Source organism: Apteryx mantelli, chromosome 1 (assembly GCF_036417845.1).
Source record: "Apteryx mantelli isolate bAptMan1 chromosome 1, bAptMan1.hap1, whole genome shotgun sequence".
In the NCBI taxonomy this organism is placed as follows: Eukaryota; Metazoa; Chordata; class Aves; order Apterygiformes; family Apterygidae; genus Apteryx; species Apteryx mantelli.
The window spans coordinates 151,575,189-151,588,330 of record NC_089978.1 but is presented as its reverse complement, the minus strand read 5'-3'; the positions used below and the strand labels follow the sequence as shown (position 1 = coordinate 151,588,330).

The following is a 13,142-nucleotide window of genomic DNA, read 5'->3' as shown; positions in this document are numbered from 1 at the left end:
TCATTCAGGATCAAAAGGGGGAAGTCTGAGGTAGTCTGAAAACTGAATTTTTTATGCTTGGTCTATGTCTTTAAGTGGTGACCTGCTGTGTTCTCTAGTCCTGTCCTCCTGTATATCTTTGTATACAGAAGGAAAAATTAATTCAGGAAAACACCTCTCAACAGACTGATTTAGAATTTCAAATGATACATTCACCAGTCTTTGGAAGTTTCTCATAATTTTCCCTGTATACTACTGAAGGTTGCCATCGGGTACCCATTCACTTAACATAATTATAAGCTTCTTACTTCATTTTTGGAACTCCATAGTCACAATAGTAGCTTGTTGAAAGCACCACCTTTCGTGCTTTTTGTGCTTCAAAGTTCAGATTGGGTCACTGAAGCGACTTGATCAAATCCATAAAGAACTATGTGTGAAAAGTGCATAGCCTTTCTGCCTTCAAGCTGAAATTCATTCTGTGGCTGTAAATCAAGTGCAGATAATAGATTAAGAGACATCATCTGTAGTTGGAGATGTTGGTCAGCCAAGTGGAGTGGCCGAGAACGTCTCCTCAAGCCGCATGAAAGCACTGTGGTGATGCAGATCTGAGGCTTGCAAACCTCACTGAGATGGTGTCTCAGAAGGCATTTGCATTTGAAACTTTTCTTTGAGTGGGGTACAATGACTGGTTTCCTGACATCTCTTTCAGGAGGCTCAGAGAGCCTCAACATGCTTTTTCATCTCTTCCTTGGAGACTAGTGACATGGGGTATTCAGACTGGGCTGTATTAACAATGCAGCCTCATGTAATCTGAGAACGGTAATGGAGAAGTTAGTTGCTAACTTTCCTTGACAGATCCCCAAGCAAAGGCAGAGCACGACATAGCCCTAAGCATCTCTATGCCATTTAAATAGGAAACAGGCATTCAAATGTGTGAATGGACGTAAATGAGCAATACAATATAGACATCATTTTCTGACTTGGGATCTGGGCCAGACAGGCAGAAAGAACAAGGCATTGAACTCACAGCACATGGCGTGTTTCCATCTGAAATATACTGACTGCTTTGGGGATGGGTGTACTGAATTACACACCACTTTTTCCTCCTGATGACTGTGGAGGATATCATCAGTTGTCAGTGCATTATGCTAGATCAGACCTCTCTATTTCATTTAGCCTTCCTTCAAGTTAAGCTGAATCAAGTTCAAAAAATCTTCTCAGTTTCCTTTACCTTAAAGCAATCCTTTCAGGATATTAAGAAAAAAAAAACCAAAACCCCCAAATCTCTGAATTCTCAGGCTCCTAAAAAAACCAAATCTCTGAATTCTCAGGCTCCTAAACCATAAAATTAATATTAAAATCTTGAAAACTACTTGTCATGATGATATTTTTCTTATTATTCATTCTGGAATACAGAAAGTGGACTAGACAGCAGTTACTAACTTCAGACTACAGTGATCTGTGGGATCATGATATGCTCTGTGCAGCAATAGTGCCTAACTCCAACTTGGCTTAATAAAAGTTTGTGGGAGTACATGAGAATTTTGGGGAATAAGAGTGGCCTACTGATCAAAAATGTAGGACAAGCTCATTGAACAACCCTGTCTCCCATCTGGTTGTTTTTCCTTTGTGGTAGTAGCCTGGCACTGTGGCATTAAAAGCTAAATTAATACATTTAGCTGAAAATAAATACATTTCATACCAAAATATATATTAAGTTTTGCAGAGCATTTGGGACAGAGTCTCAGCTGATCTTAATTAGCATAGTTTGATGGACTCACGCTGGCTTACAATGCTGAGGATTTGCTCTTGGTTTGCGTGGTAAATCTATTTCCAAGGCATCTGGCAATGTCCTAGTCACTGTGGCTTTGGAGTGAGAGAGTTAACAAGGTAGTGATGCTTGGGAAAAGTTTTTTTTGTCATCTACCCATCAGGATGCAAATGTAGAGCATATGAAGCTGAGGATATAAGGCCACATCCAAGGCTACCCATTGATTTTACAAGGTTGATCAGGGCCTCAGTGACCTTTCTGAGTGACAGGCTGGAAGTAGTCTTTGATGTAGTCTTTGGAAGAAAGTGCTGACAAGACCAGGAGCTAATGGGGAGGAGTCTTGAGAAAAAGGTTTACCTAGGGACTAGGTGAGGGAGGAAACAGGAATAGAGGCCTGACTAGAGGACAGAAGCTCTAGCAGTGAGCCATTTCCAACAGTCAGAGGCATGGGTTGTGTCTACAGATACAAAAGCAAGAGACCTGGCTGAACACTGCAATATTTTTGTTTCTCAGCAGCGTTGGTTATATATAGAGAGTACCTCTGGCAGACACCATGGTTTGTGGCTGCTTAGCAGAAGAGAACTATAGAGCATGCTGAGCTGTGTTTGAGCTCATGAAAAGGTTAGAAAGACTATCCCACAGATATTTTCTTTCCAGTACCTGTATGTGTAATAGCTGTCTTAAGCAGTTATTTAGGCATTTACACCGAGCTTATCACTGTAATATCTCAGTTAAAGCTTGGTGAGGATTGTTTTTTGTAAATGTTCCCATTAAAACAAACAATGTTCCCAACTCAACAATCATTAACTTTTTGCATCAAAGATCTTCAGAACATTTTTCCCTGTAAAGGTTAGCCTAGAATTTGATGGTGAAGACTTTTGGCCACCACATGGGAGAAGCAGGGCAGAACACCTTACTTACCATGCTTCAGATGTGTTCAGTAACTTTTGGTTTTCTGGCAGCAACCATCTCTAAAAACCCAAGAAGTGCTCAAGGGCTATAGCGGTAAATTAAACACCATGATCTTTCAGTCTCCAGCTTTTTCTTCTACTGATATCAGTCTGCAAAAGTTGGAGTAGTGGTAGTTTTTAGTGGTAAAACTCTCTGAAACTGAGCTGGTAACTAACTGTTTCAGAACAATTATAAACCTAGCCCGGAAGTGAAGATCTGATGGCCTGCTACCAAAACATACTATCTCATCCATCTCTTGTTTTCTCCTTGCAGTAATAATTATTTCAAAAGAATCTGAGATTAAACCTCAAGTATCTCATCACTATGTATAAATGTCAGAGTCGTTTAGAATGTTAGCTTCTTTGCTAGGAACTATGAGTATCTCTCTCTTCCTACCTTTCTCCCTCTCTAAAATAACTTTCTCTTTCTGATGTCATTCCTGATAATCTTTCCTATCATGCCTATTAACTTTAAATATCTTAACTGCACACTAGACAAATATTGTCCTTCAGTGAAAGTCCCTAAAGGAAGTTGCAGGCATTTTGCATTTACTGTGGTTATTTCAAATATTGAAAAACAGAGAGAAGAAGCAAAAGGCAACTCATGGGTCTTTTTAAAGAAACTTAATACTTGCAGAACTTATCCAACATTCTTTTGCTCTTTTCAGTTCATGCAGACATCTCTTGTTTATGGACCAGTGTTAAATACATTCTGGCATAATAAAACTATGTACATTTAATATTGCTAATAACACTCACTGCTTTGGCATTGAATTGTACTCTGAAGAGGGGAAATACACTCTAGTTTCAAAGTGCAAAAGTTAAACGATTTGGATTCAAGTAGCTATAAGCTTTCATCCCGGATTTGCACTGAATCTTTGAGTTGAACCCTTACATGAATGTGGTTGAGATTATATCTCTCCTTATGAGATGTATGAATTTTGGATTCCAGTGGAAATGTTCTGTGTTCTAGCAAAGGATTTTGTGCGGAACTGCAGAGCTCTTTGACTGACTTCCTTTCTTCCCCTCTCTCTAAAGGTGGTCTCTCTACCTTCAGGTCAGAAGCATAAATTTAGAGTTATCTGTGGGGCAACAGATGATAGATGAAGTCCTTCATAGAAAAATCCTAAGAACAAAAAGAATCTTGTCTGGCCCTTTTTTAATATATTTTATTTCCCGCAAGCTGAATAGAACTGAAAGCTTCAAATGAATTCTCTGGATATTTGAAAGCAGAAATCAGTGACTCAGAAAATGTGTTCTATTGCTGGCATTTCACAAGCCACTGTTAAGACTTTGGACAATGGATTTGTCTTTTCTGTGCCCAGTCTCCTCCTTTACTGAAAAGAAAAAAAAAAAAATTGAAAAGATGATTCTGATGTTTTCTCAGTGGGTGTTACGATATCTTGCTCACTATCCTACGGCTGCCCTTTGGAATTCAGGAATGCATATTGTGAGAGATTTCCAGGTAGACATCTGATTTTCTTGGACTTCAGATTTGGTTAAAAATTATCCAGATCTCACTTGCAAAATTGATGAGTGGCACAAAATCAAGTGAATGAAATGAAATCTGCTTGTAAATGTTGATATAGCATGCCAGATCTGTATGTATGAGAAAGATCATGTCACCCTACAGCAGTAAACCCTCTCAGCGACATGAACCTCTTACTGACATCAGTATTTACTTGTTTAGTTCAAGTTTTAAAGGTTTGTGCTTTTTGATCTGACAGTCCTGAGATCTTATTGTCCCATGTAAGTTCAGTGGGAAATATTGTAGTGGCCCTGATTTTTGAAGTTTTACACAGCTAACAGATGAATCTGAGAGCTTTTGGCTCCAATATGTATCTTGCATTACTTAATATATTCGTTTATCATGTTTCAATTGTTAAGCTTTCAGGGAAGATTATGGTGTTGAATTCCTGAGAAAAATCTAATATTCTTCCATTTGCAGCTAATTCTGTTGAACATGAATCAAAAAGAATATAGCTGGGATAACACTGGGTTAAGTTATTTAGAGATGGTTGTTTTTTGTAGCTTAAAAACTAACCCCAAAATACCGAACAATCCAAAAACTGTATTAAAAGCTGGATATCAGAAGCCTGGCATTAATTACAAATTCCAGCCCTAATGTCAGTTGCGTAACAATAATATTTTTCTTTCTTTTGAGTTAGATTTGCAAAAAGGAAAAAGACAAGCCTACAACTCAAAATCTTCATAACTTCTCTAATTCCTTTTTTTGGTCAGATCACTTGTGTACAGTTTTCACTGGCTAGAATATTTTAATGTTTATGAACTAAATCTTGCAACTGTTCTTCAGGAAAAATGGGAATTTCACCTATATTTAGATTATGTCCCTTTGGGTTTTTATCTCTCTCTTCTCTTTTCTCTCTCCTCTCCTCTCCTCTCCCTGTTTTCTTCTGAATTTCCTTAGTATTTTTTGTAGGAATGACAACTTTGACTAGGATAGAAAAAGCAGGGTGGAGTTAAACCATGTGTACTGACAAAGTTGATTAATCAGACCTCTCAATAAACCATCAGTTTTTTTGTGTACTGATGTATTCTTGGTGACTAAAACTTGTTTGATTTAGAAATGAAGGTCTGTAAATTCCTGAATTCCTAGGCATGAATCAGTATTTCTGGGTATGAGGTAGGTGCCCACAGTGATACAGAATGTTTCAGAGTCTGGCTTAGGACTCTGGCACTTGACAAAGGTCTGTTCTTTAACTATGAGATGAGTCAACAAAAATTGATTTCCAGCTCTTCAGAAGAGCTATGTTCAGATTTTAGAATTTGTATACATAGATATTTATAAATACTGCATTCCTGTAAGAGGGACCTCTGAGAAGTGTCATAGGCTCTTTGCCCATACAACATCCCTGGATATTGAGAGAGTATACTGATAACTGTCATTCAGAAATCTTTCTTACTTAAAACATGGTAGTGGAAAATTGCTGCTTTGGGAATTCTAGCAAAGGTGAAAGAGACCAGTCCAAAAAGCCAGGAGACTGAACTCCACAGATTCACAGATTTATTAGATGACAGTGTAAACTTTCCTGCCAGTGTACTTCAGACCAAAAATGAAGGGGAGATTTCTCAAGTGGAGGAGAGAGGTTGGCTCTGGGAGTGTTTCTTCTGGATGTTGGCTACCAAGGCTGTGAACAGGGGCTTGACCCATCCCTTGCGTAACTCCGCATGCCCTAGCAACTTAGGCTGTCTCTTGCTAGTGCAAGCTGTGATAATGGCTTTCCTCATGTGGAACCATGTTTACAGAAACCAGACTGAATGGGTCTTACACAAACCATCATTATTGCCTCTTAGCAAAGCAAGGGACTACAAGCCACTGCTCTCTATTTTCATAACTTTGAGGTAATTAGTGCCTGGCATTTGTAATGGAAAAAAAGTGCATAACATCAGAGTTTCTAATATGACACTGTTTTCAATATATGTTTAATTTTTCAAAGAACATAAAGGCAGCTACATCAAACTGCCAAGGAGCCTTTTTTAATTAAAGCCTTTGTCTTTACAAGTACTTTTTTCTTTTCTTCTTAAGACATGCAACTGGTTTGAGCCATAAAGAGAAAGATAAAAGGAACCCCAAAGGCTGTTTATACATAACCTTTAAAACTGCCACTACTTATTTTGCAGGAAGGATTATTTTGTCTGGTTGCTATTGGAGCAAGTTATAGAGCAGCCTGACATAACTCAAAGTTGCTTTGCAGTGCTACAGAGGCAGATAGTGACTGGAAAGATGCCTTACCTAGTACTGGGAGGTTTCACCTCACACTGTAGATCCAACATCCAGACTTCTTGCACTTCTCTGCCAGACGTGACATTCTTATATCCTACTGTCATTCAGCTGCTTATGATCCATGCTTTGGATTACTTGGTTCAGCCAGATTTGGAGGAAAATATGTAAGTGGTTTACAGCCAGTTCCCCTCAGCTATGTTGAAGCGTCCTCCACTATAGCTTAATACTTGAAATGTGTGTGGTTGTGCATCATTGCTATAATGTACTTTTTGTAGGAGGAAGAGATTTGAACTACAGGACATTGTATTTATCCTCAGAGATTGGGCATAGCTGTGAAAAGGTGGCTCTGAATCTATGGCATAAATCTCCCAGACCTCTTAGCCCAGGGTTTTACCTAGGAAGCTTGGGATCAGGATCCACGTCATTTAGTTGGCAGGACAGTGCTTGAATAGAGAGTTTCCAGTGTGTTTCACTGAGGTCATTTAAAAACCCTGGCATTGCAGCTTTTTTGATCAGCCTTGAATTGGCTATCAATGGCACATGGTTCTGTGTTTCACTGTAGATGCTATTTGATCTCTTGATGCTAGGAATGCTGGTCTAACAGCCACATAACTTTGGATAAACTGATCCAAATGGTGAAGTACTTATTCAGGCAAAGTTCACTGTTTGTTTTCCTGAGATAAAGTCTAAATAAAAATGAAAGCAGGACTTTAGGAACTGGCCCCTTAAAAGCTGGAAGACAAGAGTTTGGAGACAACTAAAGGAAGGTCATATCATAAGAGTCCAATACAGACAGCACTAATTTTTTATCTTTATTTTTATATTTTCTTATATATTATCTACAAGCACAAGCTTTCATATTTTTTTATGTAAAAATGCATACAGATCGTTATATATATAAAAAACAAATAGCCTTGTAGCAAACCGCCAGATGCAACTATCCCCAGGTTTGGGGACAACTTGTCTGGATCCAAGTGCAAACTTAATGGCTGACCCTCACTTCCATCATTAGTTGCACTGAATGCCCAGATATGAAGATTCTTAAAGTTCTAGGGAAGTTTTGGTTCCTGATCCAGGTCTTGCAGCATGGGCGTCACTAACTCTTCATCAATTGAAGATAAATATTTAAAAACTTCATAAATGGCAATCAACTTGTTGTAGGAAACAAGTGTCCATCTCACCTTTCTTCCCCCTTTTTGTTTCTTTTTGTTCTCAACCTTTCCCCACAGAAATGAAAAGGGTGAAAGAGAGGAATTTAATGCTAGTGTCATATATGTACATTTAAATAGCAGTAGTAGAAACAGAATTTAAACTGTTCATGTCTGCTGTGAAAAGGCTACTGAATTTGGGTTCATGTTGCATTTGACCTTTTCAATGCTTCAGCACATTTTGGCTCAATTTGCACATTGTAGAAATAGGACATTTTTATAGCATAGCTGATAATATGTTGCAACATTGTGAGCAACAGTAAATCAGATTGCATTTAATACTATGTAGTATGAATCAACAGACTATAATATTCTATATTATAACTGGCTTGACAAGCAGCCCATTACACAGAGGAAAAAAAAAAAAAGAGCAATTAAGTAAAGAAATCTGTGTTTGTGTGGGAGGAAGGGTCACAAAATAGAAGTCTCCTTTTTGAATGAATGTTTATCATATTCGGCAGTTTCCAAATTCAGTCTCTGCAAAGGAATGTTACTATTTTTATTAGAGGTTCTTTATGTAATAAGTTGTGTTTGCACAGTGGAACATTTTCTTTCACCAGGATTTTATGACTTCCCCACACCAGAAGTGTAAGCAAAGATGTAAATTACTGAGATTCTTTTGGAAAATATTAGGGCCATAACTTAGCTTCTCTTTCCTTTCAGCTCTCCCAGTATGAATATGATTAATTTATTTTCTGTTGTAATTCATATATTACCTTTTTGTATTTTAAATGCAGCTCTACTCTGAAACCCAAGACAGGCTTTTAGAGAAAAAAAAACAGTTCATACTGTCCCAGAGAGGGATAAATCAGTTGCTTAGAATACTGACGTAATGACTTCCCTCGTCAACTATGCTGCCATGGGATTTACAGGTAAAGATTTTGTTTGTTTCAGATTTGTGCAACATCACTGATTTTAAAGATAACAGAATGACTTAGTGCCTGAACAAATGCTCACTCTCACTCCTGATATTATAATATACATGACTGCAAGTTCAGACCTTCAGCTAATAACTATTGGCACACAAATAGACACTAGCTCATTCTCTTACACTTATATTGCTCCTGCATTACTAACAGGACTAAAAAGGCAAAATCTGACTTTTTACAGACGTTAGAGATGACCAATAGTTCGGAAACAGATGTGTCAAAGAGATGGTGACATTTCATCTGTTGCCAGAATCTCCTGCCCAGAACGACACAGTGAAGTTTCCACTGCAGTGTCTGTAGCTGATGTACAGCAGCATGCCTGAATATGGGTGGCAAAATATAGACACTGATTCCAAAAGAGTGAATGAATTTTCACTATCTGGACTGCGGTAAATAGAGAAAATAAATAACAGCCCAAATAAAATGTACATTTGAAAGTGATGTCCTTTAAGCTGATTGGGTTAGAAATGTGGGTGAAAGAATGTTTTAAAGAAATTTACTTTGGTGAAGTACCGTTAAGTCAATCCTGTTGAAAAGGCCTAACTTAGGACTTTTCTCTGTTCACAGGGATATACAGGCTTGATTATCCAGTCTGTTCCACCATTTATGTGGCTTACTATAACTGTATATAGTTATACAACAATACCCAATCAAATATCCTCACTCTCCTACATCTGTGGCAAATTGTGTTTGATAGAATTTTGGCATTCTTTCCTCACAGAGGCAAATAACCATACAAAGTGCAAAGCAGTGGAGAATAGTTGTAAGTGGTTTGCTATGAGAGGGCTGCTCTTCAAAGGAGAATATCACTAATATTCCCATTTGTCATCCCACCCTTTGGCTATGGTTCTACATGATGCCAAACTGAGATGCCTAAAGGGTTGCAACATAACTGGTAAGAAACATAACCTGAAAGTCTCCCCAATCCTAGTTCTTTATCTCTTGCTTCTTCTGGAAGGCCTCAATACTACAGTCAACAAGCCAAGTAGACAGGAGGGAAAACCTGACAGCTGGCTTAAACAGGAGGCACAAGGGAAGAAGAGGAGAAAAAACTGGATGCTTTGTATCCCAGGTACCAAAACCTGAAAAAATGCACTTTCACTTGAATGTGCCAAATAAACTTACAAAACCCTCTGCTGGTTTAAACCACAGACTGCTTCAAACAACATCTGGAAGTTTAAACAGCTGGACGTTATGGCCTTTTGATACAGTAAAGGCCATTTATGTCTGATTTACATTTGGGACTTTAAATACTTGCCTTTCCCATGGTTTCAGTTCTTTTTCAGTAGAAGACAGAGTAGGAGGAACTACTTGAATTGAAGTAAGACCAAAAGCAAAAATGTAAACAAAAGCTATAAACTACTCACTCATAACTAAATCAATAGTAATATGGTCATCTTTCTAGTTTGATTTCCCAGCACATACAGTCCAATTCCCCTAAGTACAGTACTGCACTTTGAGGGGAAAATGTTGAAATGCCACTGGACCAGCTGATTATTTCTTAATGAGTTCTGCAGTTTCAGAGGATACGGAAAAGCAACTGAACTTCAGACCTGTTGAAATATGTGTCCTGCTGGCTAAACACACTTGAGGATCTGAAAAAGACCTTTCCTATATTTTTTTGCATACCTTGCATACATTGGCACTCATAGATTTGACAAAATAACATGAGCAAGGACAGTTTGGAGTAAAAGCACACAATGCGGCAATTTAGAGCTGGTGAAAAGTGTCAGATGAACCTTCTGGTACAACACAGCAGCCTCTAAGTGTATTCAGTCCTTGAGAATATCAGTTGTGATGGTAGTTGCTGGACTGAGAACTGAGTCTTACTCCTCAATGGCTACTGTGTAGCTGGCTGGCTGGAAATGATGTTTAGGCACTACTAACTTGGAGGGAATTGGAGCCAGCATTGTAGAAGCAGAAGATGTTCTGTCAGTACCAATCCCCACAATCATCTAGTCCTTTGGAGTTTTTTTTTGTTTTGTTTTGTTTTTAATGTTAGCCAGAAGCAGTGTGGCTAAATACATTTTGAAACAGGAAAAAAGTCTGACCCATGTTACTCAAAAAGTTCAGTGGTGTGGTTTGTCTTTTCTATTTTTTTAATAGCAAAGCATTGACCATCCTTTATTAAAATGTGCTCTGCTTGCTTCCTCCCTGCCCCAAGCTAATATGCTTCTATAATGCTTCTCTGGCTTAATACAGCTCTTTTTAGCTGCTGATTTTGGTAAGCATCTTGTTAATAGCCTGCTTGACATGGGTGGTGGAGCTTCGTCTCCGAGTCTTGCCCTGCACCATCTTTCGACGCCGTACCTCACGACACAGCTCATAGAAGGCCTCCATAATGTTGCCTTCTCCTGTGCAAGCAGAGCACTCATAAAATGCACATGCTAGTTCTGTGGCCAGCTTTTCACCTTCCTCTGTGCTGACCTGCCTGGAGTGATCCAGATCTGCTTTGTTGCCCACCAGGATCAGAGTGACGTTCTTGGGTTTTTTAACTTCATCCAACAAGTTCTTAAGTGGCAGCATTTCCTCAAAGCTGCCTCTGTCCGTGATGTCGTAGACCAGCACAAAGCCTTCACCCCACCGGACATGTCCTTCTTTCTGAATGGCATCCTCCTGTTTTGAAAAGACAGACACCAGCCTTTAGAATTCAGTTTTTGGAAAAAGACAACAGCCCTTCAGATAGATGTTGGCCCCCAAAGCCTGCAAAGCCATGTCCATCTCCTTGACTTTGTACTCCACACACATCACCTTTTTTATTGTGTGGCACTCTGCCAAGGTGTCAAGGGCTACCTGTGGGCATGGTGGTAGCAGGCAATCAGAACTGGGTCTCTGTTAAACAATATCCAGCATGTGGACTGCGTAGGACTGTTCAGTGTGAGTACCTGCCACATTTTCAAAGCAAGGAGGGCTGGCTGAGACAAAACTGCTCTAAACTTTGGTGGGCATCATTTACTAGGTGACATTTATGTGGGCACATGTGTAGGTCACCCAAGCCTCTGGCTGTTGAGCTTCATCAATTGACTGTATAAATAGACTGTGACTTTGTGCATAATAATAACATGTGTTGGACTGGCCCAGAATCAAGGAATGAGAACAAAATTATTTTAATGCTAGTGTAAATTCTGCCTTTGTTTGTTCTTCCTGTGTTTTAAAACTTTGAATGGGGTTCCTTACAGAAGGGTCTGGATCCATCACAGTGGGTCTGGCAGCAAGCTGATGGTGGGGACGAGGGCGACTCTGCTCATAAGCAAATCTCAGTCTCCAGAAGTGGGGTATGCCTGCCACCCATTACACAGCTACCACTGCACTCCCCTTCTCTACTGTCTGTCCCAGTCAAGGTATTGGATATTAATACATATAGCCACACACCTGACCAGCTGTGTCTAGTATCTCCATGGAAACCACTTCATCATCAATGGTAGCTTGGTGACGATATGTAGACTCTAAAATAAGAACACATTTTGCAAAACTTATTAAAAGAATGTGATTTTTCCTATCTTCCTTATGGCCACTCCAGCACAAGACACGTGATATGATATATAGCTTCACTAAATTTCACTTGTTGGAGCTCTTCCAGCCATTCTGGAGCACACTCAAGTCCTGCTTTCTACAAATGAGAGTCTTTTACCTCTTCCCATATGACAGTGGAACTCTTTCTTTCAAATGTTTTGTATCTACAGCAGGCTGTACCTGTGGACACTGTACTCTGCACCCCCAAAAAAGATAATCTCCTGCAGTAAAGAGATCTGCAAGGCTGCAGGCAATATTTCATGTTCACTCATAGGAATATGAAAATTCACTCAAAAGCTGCTGCTCTCAAAGTATCCAGATCAAAAGCTTGTCACTGCTTAGCTCGAAATATGACAAGACCAAAACTGGTATGGTTGCAGATCAGGGACCTATTCAGGCTAACCACTAAGCACAGGCCTTATACTGTGATAAAATTACAGAACAGTTAGCTATTTTAGGAATGTCTCTTTGAAACATGCTGAAATCATCACATTCCCCTCTCCTAGCAAGGGCTCAGGCACTGGTTTCCCTGTTCATGATTTATAAGAATTGCCAGTGGGCATTAAGCATTCACACTATGCTACAGGAAAAAGGAACCTGTTTACTGTGTCTCAGGTTCTGGAGCCAGGCAACTAATCAGAAACCTAATGCCAAAAGGACTTGTTTTATCTTAATGAGCTGGTATGTTAAGTTTGATAGCATTTGACCTAAAACTTGGAAAATCATCTGTGCTAACATTCAGATTTATTACTGTTGCTAGCTTGCAGATATCCTATATCAAAAGGCAAATGCATATGTTGTAAAACTGTGGGCAGTGACTATGAATGCTTTGCATTGTCAGAGATGCAGTTCTTTTATTTGGTGCAAATCTCCTCAATGGAAACGAAGGATAAGTTAAAGGAAGCACATTTCTTGAATCAGAACTTCTGAAAGGGTGTATATTTTGTTGAATGTCTTTTTTTTTAATCTACTTAAGAATGTCACCTCTTTATAATCATGAATGTTTGAATGATGTGTTATGAACACTTACATCCCAAAACAAAACTG

At 39.0% G+C, this 13,142-nt stretch overlaps 1 protein-coding gene across 4 annotated transcripts in view; it reads right to left on the bottom strand.

Moving 5' to 3' along the window:
• Positions 1-7,244: 7,244 nt before the first annotated feature.
• The window catches only part of RERG (RAS like estrogen regulated growth inhibitor), a 110,956-nt gene continuing 105,058 nt past the window's right edge, over positions 7,245-13,142 (bottom strand). For all 4 annotated transcript variants that reach the window (XM_067306698.1, XM_067306689.1, XM_067306681.1 and 1 more), the window contains 2 exons: positions 11,955-12,028; positions 7,245-11,198 (listed from right to left, as the gene is read on the bottom strand). In XM_067306698.1, coding sequence (XP_067162799.1) covers positions 10,791-11,198; positions 11,955-12,028 — 482 coding nt within the window. In that variant the 3' untranslated portion in view covers positions 7,245-10,790. The remainder of the gene's footprint in view (positions 11,199-11,954; positions 12,029-13,142) is intronic.